Here is a 14219-nt window from a genome sequence, read left to right as displayed (position 1 = left end):
GTGTGGTGAGCCAGTGTATAAGGATAATAATAACTCGCTCTCACAGGAACTAACCTGCTTTTTTTTTACCTTCTGGGTCTCACTGACCATAACCAATGGTATATACTCGAAGTGCTTCAAAAATAGTGCGTGATCTATTTGCAGACTTTGACACGTGCAAAAATGGGTGGGGTGGGGGCATGTGGTTTTCAAAGCGTGTGTACTGGGACTTTAAAAAGACAGACTATCTCCCAACATTAACACGTCTCATCGTAGTTGGGAGTCGGGTATATGAAGCTTTATGATTTATGCACCCAAAGAACGTCTTACTCCGTTCCGCCGCAAGTCGTGATGTAAGTCCTTTTATGAACGTGTTCCTAGAATGTTGATTCGCTTCTGTTTTGCTTTTGAACAAATTTAAGCTTTTCGGTTGTTAAGCTGATGGGGGTAACAGCTCCATAAAGTGGTGCGTCTTTCCAAATCTGGAAAAGGGCGGGTTGGTTTCAGTAAGTCTATACCTAAGTCAAGGTGCATGAAGACAAGGGGTGAGGGCTCTTCCTCGGGTCGCTTTGTTAGGTGGAATGTCCAGACTTTCCAAAGACACCAGTACGGATTTCGGCTGAGGCACCGGACAAAAGGGAATCGTCAAGAACGCTAGACACAGAGACCAGGGGAACTGAGCCCCGTTCCTGGAACTAGCGCTGGCATGGCTTTGGTGTGTTTATTTAAACTTCTCACACCTTTGAAAAGACGTGAAGCGTTGTTGTAAACAAAACCGTGAAGGATGTTTTGTCCGGAAGGGCAGTCGGACAGACTATGTTTCGCTTGCGTGTAGTTTGCCCCAGCCAGAAATCGAACTATTGCCAAACTTTAGAAGGTGACCATGTTGCATTATAAACTGACCCGCTAAGGATGGGATCCAAGATAAATATATATATGAACAATAATAGAGGCATGGCAGCATTAAATATTTGCAATATATGATTACTGGACGCCAATGTTCTATATATTCGCTGAAACAATTGAGTTGCTCCTTTTTATACTGCTTTCACTGGAGCCCATGTGTGTCACGAAAGTGTTAAAAATAGATATCGTGTGAGTGATATTAACTACACGAAAAAGAAACCCGCGTGGGCCCGAAAACTTGAGTTTGACATCTATTAATTGGGTGTAATAAAGTATATATATGATGTATCTTGAAAGCGCTTGATTTAAAATGTACGGATTGCCCAGCGAGAGCACTTATTGTATCAAAACACACTTGAAAGGGGAAGAGCTGACAACATGTGGGGCCGAATTAGTTGAAGGGACGTGGTGCCCGCGGTTAAACCCGGTTCATCTGTTTGTTTTTTTATCTACCTGACTTTATTGATGATGTGTTGAGATGCGTGGCCACCTCCCGGGCTAATGAAAAGAGCCAAATGTTGTCTGATAATCGCTCCAGTGAAGCGCCTTGGGACGTTCAAAGGTGCTATATTAATGCACGTTCTTGTTATTTTTGTTGTTGAAACAACTTGACTCTCTCCAACAGTCCTGTATCCTTGATATCTGGTGGTGTGAGGCGTGTGTGTGTGTGTGCCTTTAAAACCTCTCACAGTAGTAATATGCCACCGCTACTGAGCCGTTTAGTGACGCGCCGTCCCTGTGTACCAAACTCTGGGATTTAATATGCAGGTTTAAATAATTGGAGCATATTAACGCTGCAGGGGGACACGGCAGTCACCGATAGGCAGAAACAGGACAAGTAATAGAAATGTGGCAATGTGCAGACAGTCCCCTTTGACCACACTGCTTTATCTCTGCTGCGACCTGCTATTTATTTTCTCTTCCTCTCCCCTCCACCCCCTCCCCTGTTTCTGCACAGCCTGAATATACGGGCACTTGGTTTGCGGGGAAAGAGCGAGTTTGATTGATCCACAGGCAACGCTCGGGAATGTAAGCGGCGAGCCAGCGACGTTCTGCAGACGAGAGCAGAACTTGGACCAATCGATTGGACCAATCGGCGGCGCGTGTGTGTGGGGGAAAAGAGCTGAAGATCCGACATGTCTTCTAAGGAGAGGCAGAAAGGGAGGCTAACGAAAGACAGCGTTACTCTGCTGCCTTGCTTTTATTTCGTGGAGGTAAGTGGACGCCGGATTTGCAATCGCGGGCAGCCGCAGGCAGGTAAGACCCACTGGAGCTAACGGTGTTGCTCAGTCACACCGCTGCCGAGATTCCCAACACTGGAACTTCCAAATAGTGAAATTCCCAGCCCGTGTCATTTTCAGGGATCGCTGTCTTCGGGGGAGGGGTTCTCTCTCCGAAACATCCTCATGGTAAAGCCAAGATACGACCATTTATTCTTAACATTAGACAATCGGGCATGGGAATCACGTCGACAGCAGCAGCAACGTAAAGTGTATTCATCAAGCAGGCATCGATCCAAAGTGGTCGAGCCTCCAGTAAAGGTACATCTGGTGCAATATTCCAAGCGTTCTCGTTCCAGTTGTTCACGCAAATTATGCAATTAGTAGATTTATTGAATAAAAATTGTGAAAAACGCGCAGGATTACAATTTGCACATTGAATGACTGACTGACTAGTAAAAGCTGCCACACAACACAGTGCTATTTTCCCTTTTTATAATTCACAGACATTGGAATAGCACCGTTCCTGGTTAGTTTTTTTTTGTCATTCACCACATGCTGCAAAATATAATAAAACTAGCTGCCCCTCCAAATCATTCAGTGGAGAAGACACTGGAAAGCAATAGGAACCCTTGTGGGATGTGGGGAGGAAGCCTGGAATAAATTGCTTATATTTCATATTGTGAATAATAGAATGGGGTAGAATTAGCAACAGATGTACACAATGAACCCATAATGGCCCAGAGATTGCTGGAAAGATGATGGCGAGTTCACGGTGCCCGCCATTATTAGTGCGTAAAAAAAAATCCCAGCAATTTGTGGTGAGGAAGAGATATGATGTAAGATCTGATTCGCCACAAATTGCTGGACGATTTGCGCCGTTAGCCACGCCAAAACCCCCAAAAATTACCATCTTGCCGTGAGGCTCCCCAATGTTGTGTCATGAAATTGCTGGATTTACGCCGTTAATACAAATGAATCTCACCGCAACTATTTAAGGCTGATATCTCATGTCGTAAGGAACCTGTTAATGATGTGATTTCTGGTCCTGACATGCCACGCAAGCTTGGAGGCCCTGAAAGGGAACAATTGAAACTGTGGAGTATCACACCCGCAGGTAGTAAATTGTTGTTGGAATTCTTTTCAATTTTACATTTTAAAATGTTTTTTCTTTTCCTTTCTGTTGCTTTTTTCTCTTTCTATTCATCCACTCTCTTTCTTCCTCTCACTTTATTTCTCTTTCTATATCTAATTCGACCTAATTCGTTCTATTTCCTGCTCTGTTGTTCGCTCAGTTTCTTTCTTTATTCTTAAATTTCATTAGTTGTGGAGATAGACCATTGGACCCGATGTTCAGAAGGTCCCAGATGCACAGTTGACCTTGCCATGCCATTATCAATTCGAATTTCTAGCACTTTTAGATGCAAAAAAAATACAATCTGAAGGGCGAGGTAAAAAAATCTAATTCACATTGCACACTATGAGATGTGTCGCTCCAGTAGTTTCTGGGCCATCCTTGTAAAAGATGCATTGTGTGCGTGCATTAGTAGTCCCTGTGTGACGAGAACCAAGGATGCCACAGGCTCAAACAGGAGCACTATAATTATCCCATTCCATTTAGAAGAACGCGCTTGTCTTTTGCCATCTATTAAAACAACAGATTAGCAACATAACCTCTTTCCTTCTCTGTGTAGCTTGGCTTATGATACCTTGCCATCACAGAGTTACTGTAGATTAGTACCTGACAGAAGTAGGACAAAGAAATTCTTGCTGTTAGAATTTTTCTGCAAAGGAGCTGAACCAGTTTTTCAGTTTTCTCTTCTATTCCTGAACTCCCAGCGCACATGTCCCCCGTGTCATTATTTCTTAATATTAAGTACTATTTGCTGAATATTTTACATTAGCATATAGCTCCAAAGTAACAGCAGTAATACCCTAGTATAATATTTGATATCCTATTATTTCACTTCCAATTTTACAGTACGATGTGAGCCAATTCATTTCCATGTTATTGTACTTAAAGAAAGAAAGACTTGCATTTACATAGCACTTTTCACGACCACTGGACGTCTCAAAGTGCTTTACATGAAGTACTTTTGAAGTGTAGTCACTGTTGTAATGTGGGAAACGTGGCAGCCAATTTGCGCACATCAAGGTCCCACAAACAGCAATGTGATAATGACCAGATAATCTGTATTAGTGATGTTGGTTGAGGGATAAATATTGGCCAGGACACCGGGGATAACTCCCCGACTCCTCTTCGAAATAGTGCCATGGGATCTTTTACGTCCACCCGAGAGAGCAGGCGGGGCCTCGGTTTAACGTCTCATCCGTTTAGTGTCATTGCAAAGCAATTTCAGCTTTGCCAATGCTAAATTTAGCAGTGTAAATTTAGAGTCAGAGCCTAACCTAATTTCTGAATGAACTACAGTGAGCCCCACTGGAGGGGTTCTGGCGCTCTACACTTTTCGCGGATGTGACGGGCTGAGAAAATCATATTGGATGTTCCTGGGAGAATTTTTTCCACTGGTTGTTCATACGGTTGGCAGAGTGCGATGCACGCAAGGATTTTTACCTGCCGGCAATAGAAGCATAATTCCACGGTGGCTATCACAGCGTGAGCGATCACCTTTACACTTGCGGAGGTGCACAATATTGGCCTCTTTGAAAAAAGCCCAGTACCTGGGAAGACACGGTCACCAGCAGACCATGGTGGTATCACGTCTACCGGGTCAGTTGGAATGAATTGAGGCTGTGAGGTTGTAAGATTTGGCCGCCAAGCGCATGGCATGCAAGGCAACTCATCTACCCGCCTCATCGGATTTCCAATGCAATATGTGCGTTGAGGAAATGGGCTTTTCTCCCATCAGTGCACCCACAACAACTGAGACTCATCCGTTGACTCGACGGGAGACTCCATCCTTGTCTCGCTCTGCTTCGGTTTGATACTGCATAGACTGTCAATCCAGTGCAGTGTCAAACCTGCTTTTACAACATGCTCAAAGGCTCCAGTGGACCCCCGCACACACACACACACACAATGATAATATTTTGTGAACTCGGATGTTCTCCTCCCACTTTATAAATATTTCCATTTGTAACTGCTGGGAGAGAGCACTGCCCACATTTATATACAAGCAGGTACACAGCTCTCTCCTGGACAAGACCACTCCCGTTCCTACCAAGCAGTAAGCAGTCAATGTAAATGCAGTTCTACCAAGCTGGATACTGAACTATCTCAGACCAGTAGCTACAGTGTAAATGCACTGATAAGCCTCTCCGTAGACAGATTTTCCACTATTCTGACCTCAATAAAAGTAACAAGACAATCCTATAAGTTCTATATATATGTTGTATAGAACACAGAAATGCAATGCTTATATATATATTTTTTTTCTACCCAACCACTGTTATAAATACAGAATTAGCATTGAAGCAAACCAGTTATGGATTCTCATCATCGTAAATTGTGTAGTGTAATTCGAGTGTCAAATCACCTGAAGCACACTTAGAATTTATGCAACACATTTTGGGAGACGGAAACCAGTGTGTGGCAGCCTCCTACAGGTAGACTTCTGAATTATATTGCCAAAATTGTATTTTGTGTTGATGCATACCCTGAAACCACTTTCAATCAGGTGTGAGACCACTTCTAGGGGGTAAGCTCACACCACTTCAGCTTCACACCTGCTGCAGTATAACTGCAGATGCGCCAATCCAAGTCTAAAATGTTCACATTTCATCTGAGAACTTTTAAGTGTTCAATTTGAACGTGTTTAAAGTTAGCAAAGAACCAACAGGGTGGGATATTAAACTTTAATTAGTATCTGATTTGAGTGGAAGTCTGAAGATGGATGCCGCATTCCATTGTTTCCTGACCAGAGATTAACACCGGAGCCAGAAAAATAAAAGCAAAATACTGCGGATGCTGGCAATCTGAACTGAAAACAGAAAATGCTGGAAATACTCAGCAGGTCCGGCAGCATCTGTGGAGAGAGAAAAACAGTTAGCGTTTCAGGTCGATGGCCTTTCGTCAGAACTGGAAAAAGTTAGAGATGTAACAGATTTTAAGCAAGTACAGAGGCAGGGAAATGGGGAGAGGAGGAAAGAACAAAAGGGACGGCCTGTGATAGGGTGGAAGGCAGGAGTGATTAAATGACAATAGAAAGATAGACTTGCATTTATATAGCGCCTTTCACGACCACCGGATGTCCCAAAGCACTTTACAGCCAATGAAGCACTTTTTGAAGTGAGTGGGACCCCGAGCTTCCAGTCGCCTGTTACTTTAATCCTCCACTCCATTCCCACTCTGACCTCTCTGTCCTCGGCCACTTACATTGTTCCAATGAAGCTCAACGGAAGCTCGAGGAACAGCACCTCATCTTTCGATTAGGCACTTTACAGCCTTCTGGACTCAACATCGAGTTCAACAATTTCAGACCATAACCTCTGCCCCTATTTTTTCACTTGGCAGCAGTTGATGATTCTGTCATTCCCATTTACACCGCTTCTAGACTCATTTTTTTTTACCTGTTCCATTACCATCTCCTTTTCCTTTGTACAATCATCCCTTTTGTCTTTTAATCACTCCTGCCTTCCACCCTATCACAGACCTGCCCTTTTGTTCTTTCCTCCCCTCCCCCCCATTCCCTGCCACTGTACTTGCTTAAAATCTGTTACATCTCTAACTTTTTCCAGTTCTGACGAAAGGTCATCGACCTGAAACGTTAACTCTGTTTCTCTCTCCAGTGATGCAGCTAGAAATATAAGTCAGGTCTGCCAGCCATTGATAGGTATTGGCTTAAATCTGCAGTATAATAACTCCCTAACTCATTCCAAATCTTTAACTTGGTTTGAACATCTTTTGTGTGTAGAGATTCTGACATTTCACTTGAAGATTAAAGGGAAAATTCTGTTTAAAATTTAGATCACCATGTCAAACTTTGTGTCCTTTTTAATTCTTGGCATAAATTAAATGCAATAATCCCTTCTGTGGCTGTAACCTGGGAACATAGGAACAGGAGTAGGCCATTCAGCCCCGTAAGCCAGTTCCGCCATTCAATCAGATCATGGCTGATCTGTATCTCAGCTTCATTTACCCGCCTTTGCTCCATATCCCTTGATACCCTTACCCAACAAAAATCTATTGATCTCAGTCTTGAAAATTTCAATTAACCCAGCATCCACAACCTTTTGGGGGAGCGACTCCCAGATTTCCACTACCCTTTGTGTGAAAAAGTGCTAATCTGATTTCACAGCGAAATGGCCAAGCTCTAATTTTAGGATTATGCCCCCTTGTTCTGGATTCCCCCCACCAGAGGAATTAGTTTCTCTGTATCTACCCTATCAAATCCCTTAATCATTTTAAACACATCAATTAGATCTCCCCTCAACCTTCCAAACTCAAAAGGGAATAGAAGCCCTACGTATCTGTACTGCTGTATGTCTCCTGACAAATTTCAGTGATATCTGGGGCAATCAGGTTTTACTGTATGTCGGCCCTCCCACTGTCACCCTTGTGCCTGAAGGTCCCCTCCTGGCACAGCATACACTAGTGCCCTTTGTGTTCCTGTAAAGTTAAACATTGTCTCGTATTAATCCAAACGCACCAATTCATGAGCAAAATTTAATAAAAAATAAACTTGAAACAGAAGGAAAGTTCTAGAGAACACTTTATGTTGGCTTGTGCCAGATGTTTTAATTTTCATTGTTAAACAAATAGTTCATTTCTTGACCGTTTTATATATTGTTTTAAAACATATTACACAAAGTTTAATTTAATATACATAGAATAACACACAGTAGAGCATGTTACAAAGCATTAACGCATGGAAGTTGAGATGAGGTCATGAACTACACAAGATGTATTATTACAAAAGCAAAATACTGCGGGCGCTGGAAATCTGAAATAAAAACAGAAAATGCTGGCAATATTTAGGTCAGGCAGCATCTGTGGAGAGAGAAACTGAGTTAACGTTTCAGGCCGATGACCTTTCGTCAGTGCAGAGGCAGGGAAAAGGAGGAGGGGATGAAAGAACAAATAGGGTGGAAGGCAGGAGAGATTAAATGACAAAAGGTATGATTGTACAAAGCAAAAGGAGATGGTAATGGGACAAGTAAAGAAACAAAAGATGGATCTAGAAGAGGGGTGAATGGGTATAGCAGAATCAGCAACAGCTGCCATCTGAAAAGATAGGGGCAGACAGAAGTTATGGTCTGAAATTGTTGAACTCGATGTTGAGTCCAGAGGCTGTAAAGTGCCTAATCGAAAGATGAGGTGCTGTTCCTCAAGCTTACATTGAGCTTCATTGGAACAATGTAAGTGGCCGAGGACAGAGAGGTCAGTGGGAATGGAGTGGAGGATTAAAGTGACAGGCGACCAGAAGCTCGGAGTCACGCTTACGGACTGAATGGAGATGTTCCGCAAAGTGGTCACCCAATCTGTGTCTGCGTTTGGTCTCCCCAATGTAGAGGAGACCGCATCGTGAGCAGCGAATACAGTATACTAAATTGCAAGAAGTACAAGTAAATCGCTGTTTCACCTGGGAGGAGTGTTTGACATCCTGTACAGTGGGAAGGGAGGAGGTAAAAGGGCAGGTGTTGCATCTCCTGCGCTTGCACGGAAGGTTCTGTGGGAAGGGCAGGGGGTGTTGGGGTGATTGATGAGAGGACCAGGGTGTCGCGGAGGGAGCGGTCCCTTCAGAATGCTGAAAGGGGAGGGGAGGGGAAGATGTGTTTGGTGGAGGGATCACGCTGGAGGTGGCGGAAATGGCAGAGGATGATCTGTTGAATGTGGAGGCTGGTGGGATGAAAGCTGAGGACAAGGGGAACCTTATCATGGTTCTGGGAGGGAGGGGAAGGGGTAGGGGTGAGAGCAGAAGTGCGGGAAATGGAATGGATGCAGTCGAGTGCCCTGTCAACCACGGTAGAGGGAAATCCTCGGTTGAGGAAAAAGGAAGACATATCGGAAGCACTAGTATTAAAGGTGGCATCGTCAGAACAGATGTGACGGAGATGGAGAAACTGTGAGAATGGAATCGAGGTGTGTGATGTGTTATTGCTTTGAATCACACACTAGACTTTGTTATCCTTGTAATACTGTAGAAGCTTACAGTACAAAAGGAGGCCATTTGTCAGATCTAGTCTGTGAATACGTAGAGTTATAGAGGAAAATAACAATACCTTACCCTTTTAAAGGTGTTCATATGCCTGTGTACTGTGGTTAGAAAGAAGTATCACTTACTAAACTTTCAAATGGACAGCAGGGTCATTTAAACCAGAAATTGTATGTTATATCATAAAACCAAAAGTGGCATTTTACTACCTGATTTTTGATGAAGTGATATTAGGACACATGTTACTTGCTGATGGGAGAAAATCTTGTAGCTTCTATACACTGAGGCAACATTTCAGGAAGCGTCTAAAAACTAAAGATAGACGTCTGCATTTCAGGCATAGTTCCTTCTTGCTTTTGCAAGTCAACACTCTGCATCATTAGTGTCTGATTTCTCACACCAGAAGATGATCAGATCACTTGTAAAGTTCTGCAATGATGCAATTATTAGATTATTACCTTAAAAACACAAAGGAATATTTTATATCAGTCAACATCAACCTGTTGTTCTCCATGAACTGAAACAGTGGCTATGGTCGCCATTTTTCAGCTCATTTTTTAATCTCGCCAGTCCTCCTTACATTCCCGTCTGTATGTGTCACTGCCTCCCTCTCTTTAAAGAAAAATCCCTTCTAGTCTCTTAAATCTATTCCTTCTTTTTATGTTCTCCTTTATCAGTTTTTTTTCATCTCCAGATTCATCTGTGCAGCTATTTGCCCACTGCTCTGATCCAGCTTTGCTTCTGAATTCTATGTTGCAGCACCTAGTGAGCAATCTACACTTCTCTCTTTTACACTGCTGTAGGACAAACAACGTTTGTCCAAGTTAGAGTGGGTGATCCATGAAAAGAACGTGGTTAATTTTGACTTGAGTGGGTGGATCATTTATGTTAGAGAATTACATAGGCCCAGAAATTCGGGTCGGGGGCTTCCCGCGGGTGCAAGCCCCCGACCTACACTTACCTAGCGCGCCGGCAGTTGACCTCTTGGCCTGCGTGGAATTCCTCTCCGAGGCCTGTCCCAGAGGCTGGCGCGCTATGCTGGCGTGTCCCAGGGGCGTAGTTAGTGCGATGCGTCCCCTGGGATCACGTGAGCAACAGGCAGCCAATCGGAGCAGGGAATGCTCCATTCATAAGTCTTGACAGATCGTCCTGTCAAAACGTATAAATGCTGAGGCTGTAAAACTGTACTTTACCTTCAAATAAATTTTTTAAAAAACATCACACTTTGTAAATAAACTATAAATGACATTAAATAACTATTTTAAACAAAAATTTAAATTTTTGAAAAAAATAATTTTATTAAAAAACGGGGCTAAAAATAAACTTACCTTGCTTTAAAGTATTTAAAAGTAAAAAACCTGTGGAAAAAATGTTTTAATTTTAAATAATTGACCACTTACCTTTGAAAATGAAGTCCTTACGGCTGCTTTTTACATTTCCAAAATGTACAGACTTACCCGCACGTTAAAACCTGTAAAAAAAAAGGAAGTTCAACGCGCACGCGCAGACTCCCGCGCGCACGCGTTCGACCCCTTGGTTTAGAGGATGGGAAGTGCCGGTTTCCCACGTATGCGTAGTGCATGCAAGATTCCAGCACTTCCATCGGGTCCACGCGTGAGTACTCCATCCGTACTCACGCGTTGGGACACGAATTTCTGGGCCATAGAATTTACAGCGCAGGAACGGGCCATTTGGCCCAACTGGTCCGTGCCAGTGTTTATGCTCCACGCGAGCCTCCTCCCACCCTACTTCATCTCGCCCTATCCAGCATAATCTTCCATTACAATGTGTGGGTAGTCTACCCCCAGCTCACTTATATCTTTACATATATTTATATATATTTTTCAGTTCTGCTATGTAACATGGATAACACAACAAGCTGAATGTAGAAATTATGCTGTATGGCTTCTTGATATTCTCTATTGGGGGGGGGAAACTATATTGGTGTCAAGAAGAGATTAACTGTAACATCAGTCAAAGTTAAATGTTTGGTACATAATAAATATATTAAAAGAATTGTACATTTTATACAAAGCCCATAATCCTTTATATATTTTAATGATTTAATAGGAGCAGTTAATAGACACACTAAATACATTTTGAAGATACTAAACTTGCACCCTCAAATTAAAAATCATCTAATTGCACAATGGCAAATCACATCTTTAATGTTCCGATTTAAAGAGGATTCATTTTGGCTTCACAAATTCTCCACAGTTGGGATTTTGTTCAGTGTATTTGTACGTGAGAATTGTCAGGTCAGGAGGAAAGGCACACAATTGTAATCTTGATTCAAGAAATAACATTGGGAAAAAGAGAGATACAATTGCCATTGAAAACAATGACAAATGAGCATGTATACATTAAATATGGGCTGAACATAAGAAATAGGAACAGGAGTAGGCCGTACGGCCCCTCGAGCCTGCTCCGCCATTCAATAAGATTATGGCTGATCATCGAACTCAACTCCACTTTCCCACCCGACCTCCATATCCCTCAATTCCCCTAATCCCTCAATTGCCCTAGAGTCCAAAAATCTATCTACCTCAGCCTTGAATCTACTCACCTGAACACCGGACATCTTGACCCTTCCAAGCCCGTCATCCCGACGGCCTGCCTCGCTAACTTGGCGTGGTTTAGAGCCGTTGGAAATCCCACATTTCACCAATGAAAATAGGGATTAGGCTAAAAACTGCCTGTTAACTACCTGTTAACAGGCAGTTAATTGGCACTAATCCCCTTCCCACCTCGGGGAGGCGGGTCCCAGTACGGGTCGGGTACCTACCTCCTTTGAAACTGGCATGGAGGCGGGTTGGGGGCGGGATGGGTTTGTGCCCCTCTGATTTCGGGATTTTAACCCCCCACACGCCTCCAATCCCGCCTCCACGGCCCAATGAAAATCCTGCCCTATGTCTCCTAGTTCTAGACACTCCAGTCAGGGGAAACAACCTCTCAGCATGTACCCTGTCAATCCCCTTCAGAATCTTGTATGTTTCAATGAGATCACTTCTCATTCTTCTAAACTCCAGCGAGCATAGGTCCATTCTACACACTTCTCTCATAAGAGGACAGCCCTCTCATCCGAGGAATCAATTTAGTGAACCTTCGTTGCACCGCCTCCAAGGCAAGTATATCCTTCCTTAGGTAAGGAGACTAAAACTGTACACAGTACTCTAGGTGTGGTCTCACTGTACACTTGTAGCAAGACTTCCTTACTCTTATACTCCGACCCCCTTGCAATAAAGGCCAACATGCCATTTGCTTTCCTTATTGCTTGCTGTACCTGCATGCTAGCTTTCTGTGTTTCTTGCACAAGGACACCCAAATCTCTCTGAACACCAACATTTGAAAGTTTCTCACCATTTAAAAAATATTGGCCCAGAAATTTGGGTCGAAGGCTTCCCGCGGGTGCAAGCCTCCGACCTGCACTTACCTTGCGTGCCGGCCGTTGAGCTGTGGGCCCCTGTGGAATTGCGATCCTGGGCCTCCTCCAACTGCCGGCTTGTGTATCCCAGGGGTGCAGTTAGTTTGATGTGCCCCCTGGGATCACGTGGGCCATGGAGAGCCAATGGTAGCAGGGAATGCTTCATTCATAAGTTTGACAGACCTGTCAAACCTATAAATACTACAAGCCCTAAAACATCACTAAATCTTCAAATAAATGTTTTAAAAATCACATTTTTAAAATAAACTATAAATGACATGAAATAACTATTTTAAACAATAATTTAAATTTTTGAAAAAATTAATTACATTTTCTAATGGGGCTAAAAATAAGCTTACTGTTTTAATTTTAATTAATTCACCACCTACCTTGTAAAAAGCAGGCCTTGTGACTGCTTTTTACATGTCTAACTTCTGGAGACTTACCCTCCCGGGGAAACCTGCAAAAAAAACGTAAGTTCGATGCGCACGTGCAGCCTCTCCTGCGCACGCGTTCGACCTCTGAACCCCTTCTTTCGTGCATGCACTGTGCAAGCGCGGGAAACCGGCACTTAGAAACATAGAAACATAGAAGATAGGAGCAGGAGTAGGCCATTCGGCCCTTTGAGCCTGCTCCGCCATTCAATGTGATCATGGCTGATCATCCAAATTCAGACCCCACCTCCCTTTCCTTTTTGCCTATCTTTCCTGAATATCGAATACCCCTGGATGTTGAGTTCCCAGTCTTGGCCATCCTTGAGCCACGTTTCTGTAATCCCAACCAAATCATATTTCTTTACCTCTATTTGCGCAGCCAATTCATCCACCTTATTTCAAATGCTCCTCGCATTAAGACACAATGCCTTCAGGCTTGTTTTTTTAACGCTCTTAGACCTATTAGAATTATTATTTACTGTGGCCACGTTTGATTTAAACCGTTGATTTCTCTGACTGCCACTTTTGTTTTTCTCCTTCCTATCTTTTGCTTTTATCCCTGTTTTCCTTTCCTCTGTCTCCCTGCTCAGGTTCCCAACCCCCTGCCATTTTAGTTTAAACCCCCCCGAACATTGCTAGCAAACCTCCCCGCAAGGATATTTGTCCCGCTCTGGTTCAGGTGCAATCCGTCCGACTTGTACAAGTCCCACCTTTCCCAGAAGCAGGCCCAGTGATCCAGGAAACTAAAGCCCTCCCTCCTGCACCAACTCTTTAGCCACGCATTCATCTGCTCTATTCTCCTATTCCTATACTCACCAGCACGTGGCACTGGGAGTAATCCAGAGATTACAACCTTTGAGGTCCTGCTCTTTAATCTGCTACCTAGCTCCCTAAATTCTTGTTGCAGGACCTCATCCCTCTTCCTACCTATGTCGTTGGTCCCAATGTGAACCACGACCTCTGCCTGTTCACCCTCCCCCTTCAGAATGCCCTGCAGCCATTCAGTGACATCCTTGACCCTGGCACCAGGGAGGCAACAAACCATCCTGGAGTCACGTCTACGGCCACAGAACCGTCTATCTGTTCCCCTTACGATAGAATCCCCTACCACTATTGCTCTCCTACTCTTTTTCCTCCCTTC

General features: G+C 43.6%; 1 protein-coding gene across 2 annotated transcripts in view; it reads left to right on the top strand.

Annotated features, from left to right (window-relative positions):
* The first annotated feature begins 226 nt into the window (after positions 1-226).
* Positions 227-14219, top strand: part of plppr4a (phospholipid phosphatase related 4a) — an 89714-nt gene continuing 75721 nt past the window's right edge. The window contains exons 1-2 of one of the 2 annotated variants that reach the window (XM_085983258.1): positions 227-332; positions 1844-2099. In XM_085983258.1, the coding sequence (XP_085839384.1) occupies positions 2022-2099 (78 nt within the window). In that variant the 5' untranslated portion in view covers positions 227-332; positions 1844-2021. Of the gene's footprint in view, positions 333-1612; positions 2100-14219 lie in introns of those variants that run through there. The other variant, XM_085983259.1, reaches the window with a different exon arrangement.

This window comes from Somniosus microcephalus, chromosome 3 (genome assembly GCF_052327205.1).
Source record: "Somniosus microcephalus isolate GS21.2 chromosome 3, FLI_Smic_1.0, whole genome shotgun sequence".
NCBI lineage: Eukaryota > Metazoa > Chordata > Chondrichthyes > Squaliformes > Somniosidae > Somniosus > Somniosus microcephalus.
This window is presented reverse-complemented; position numbering and strand designations above follow the sequence as displayed.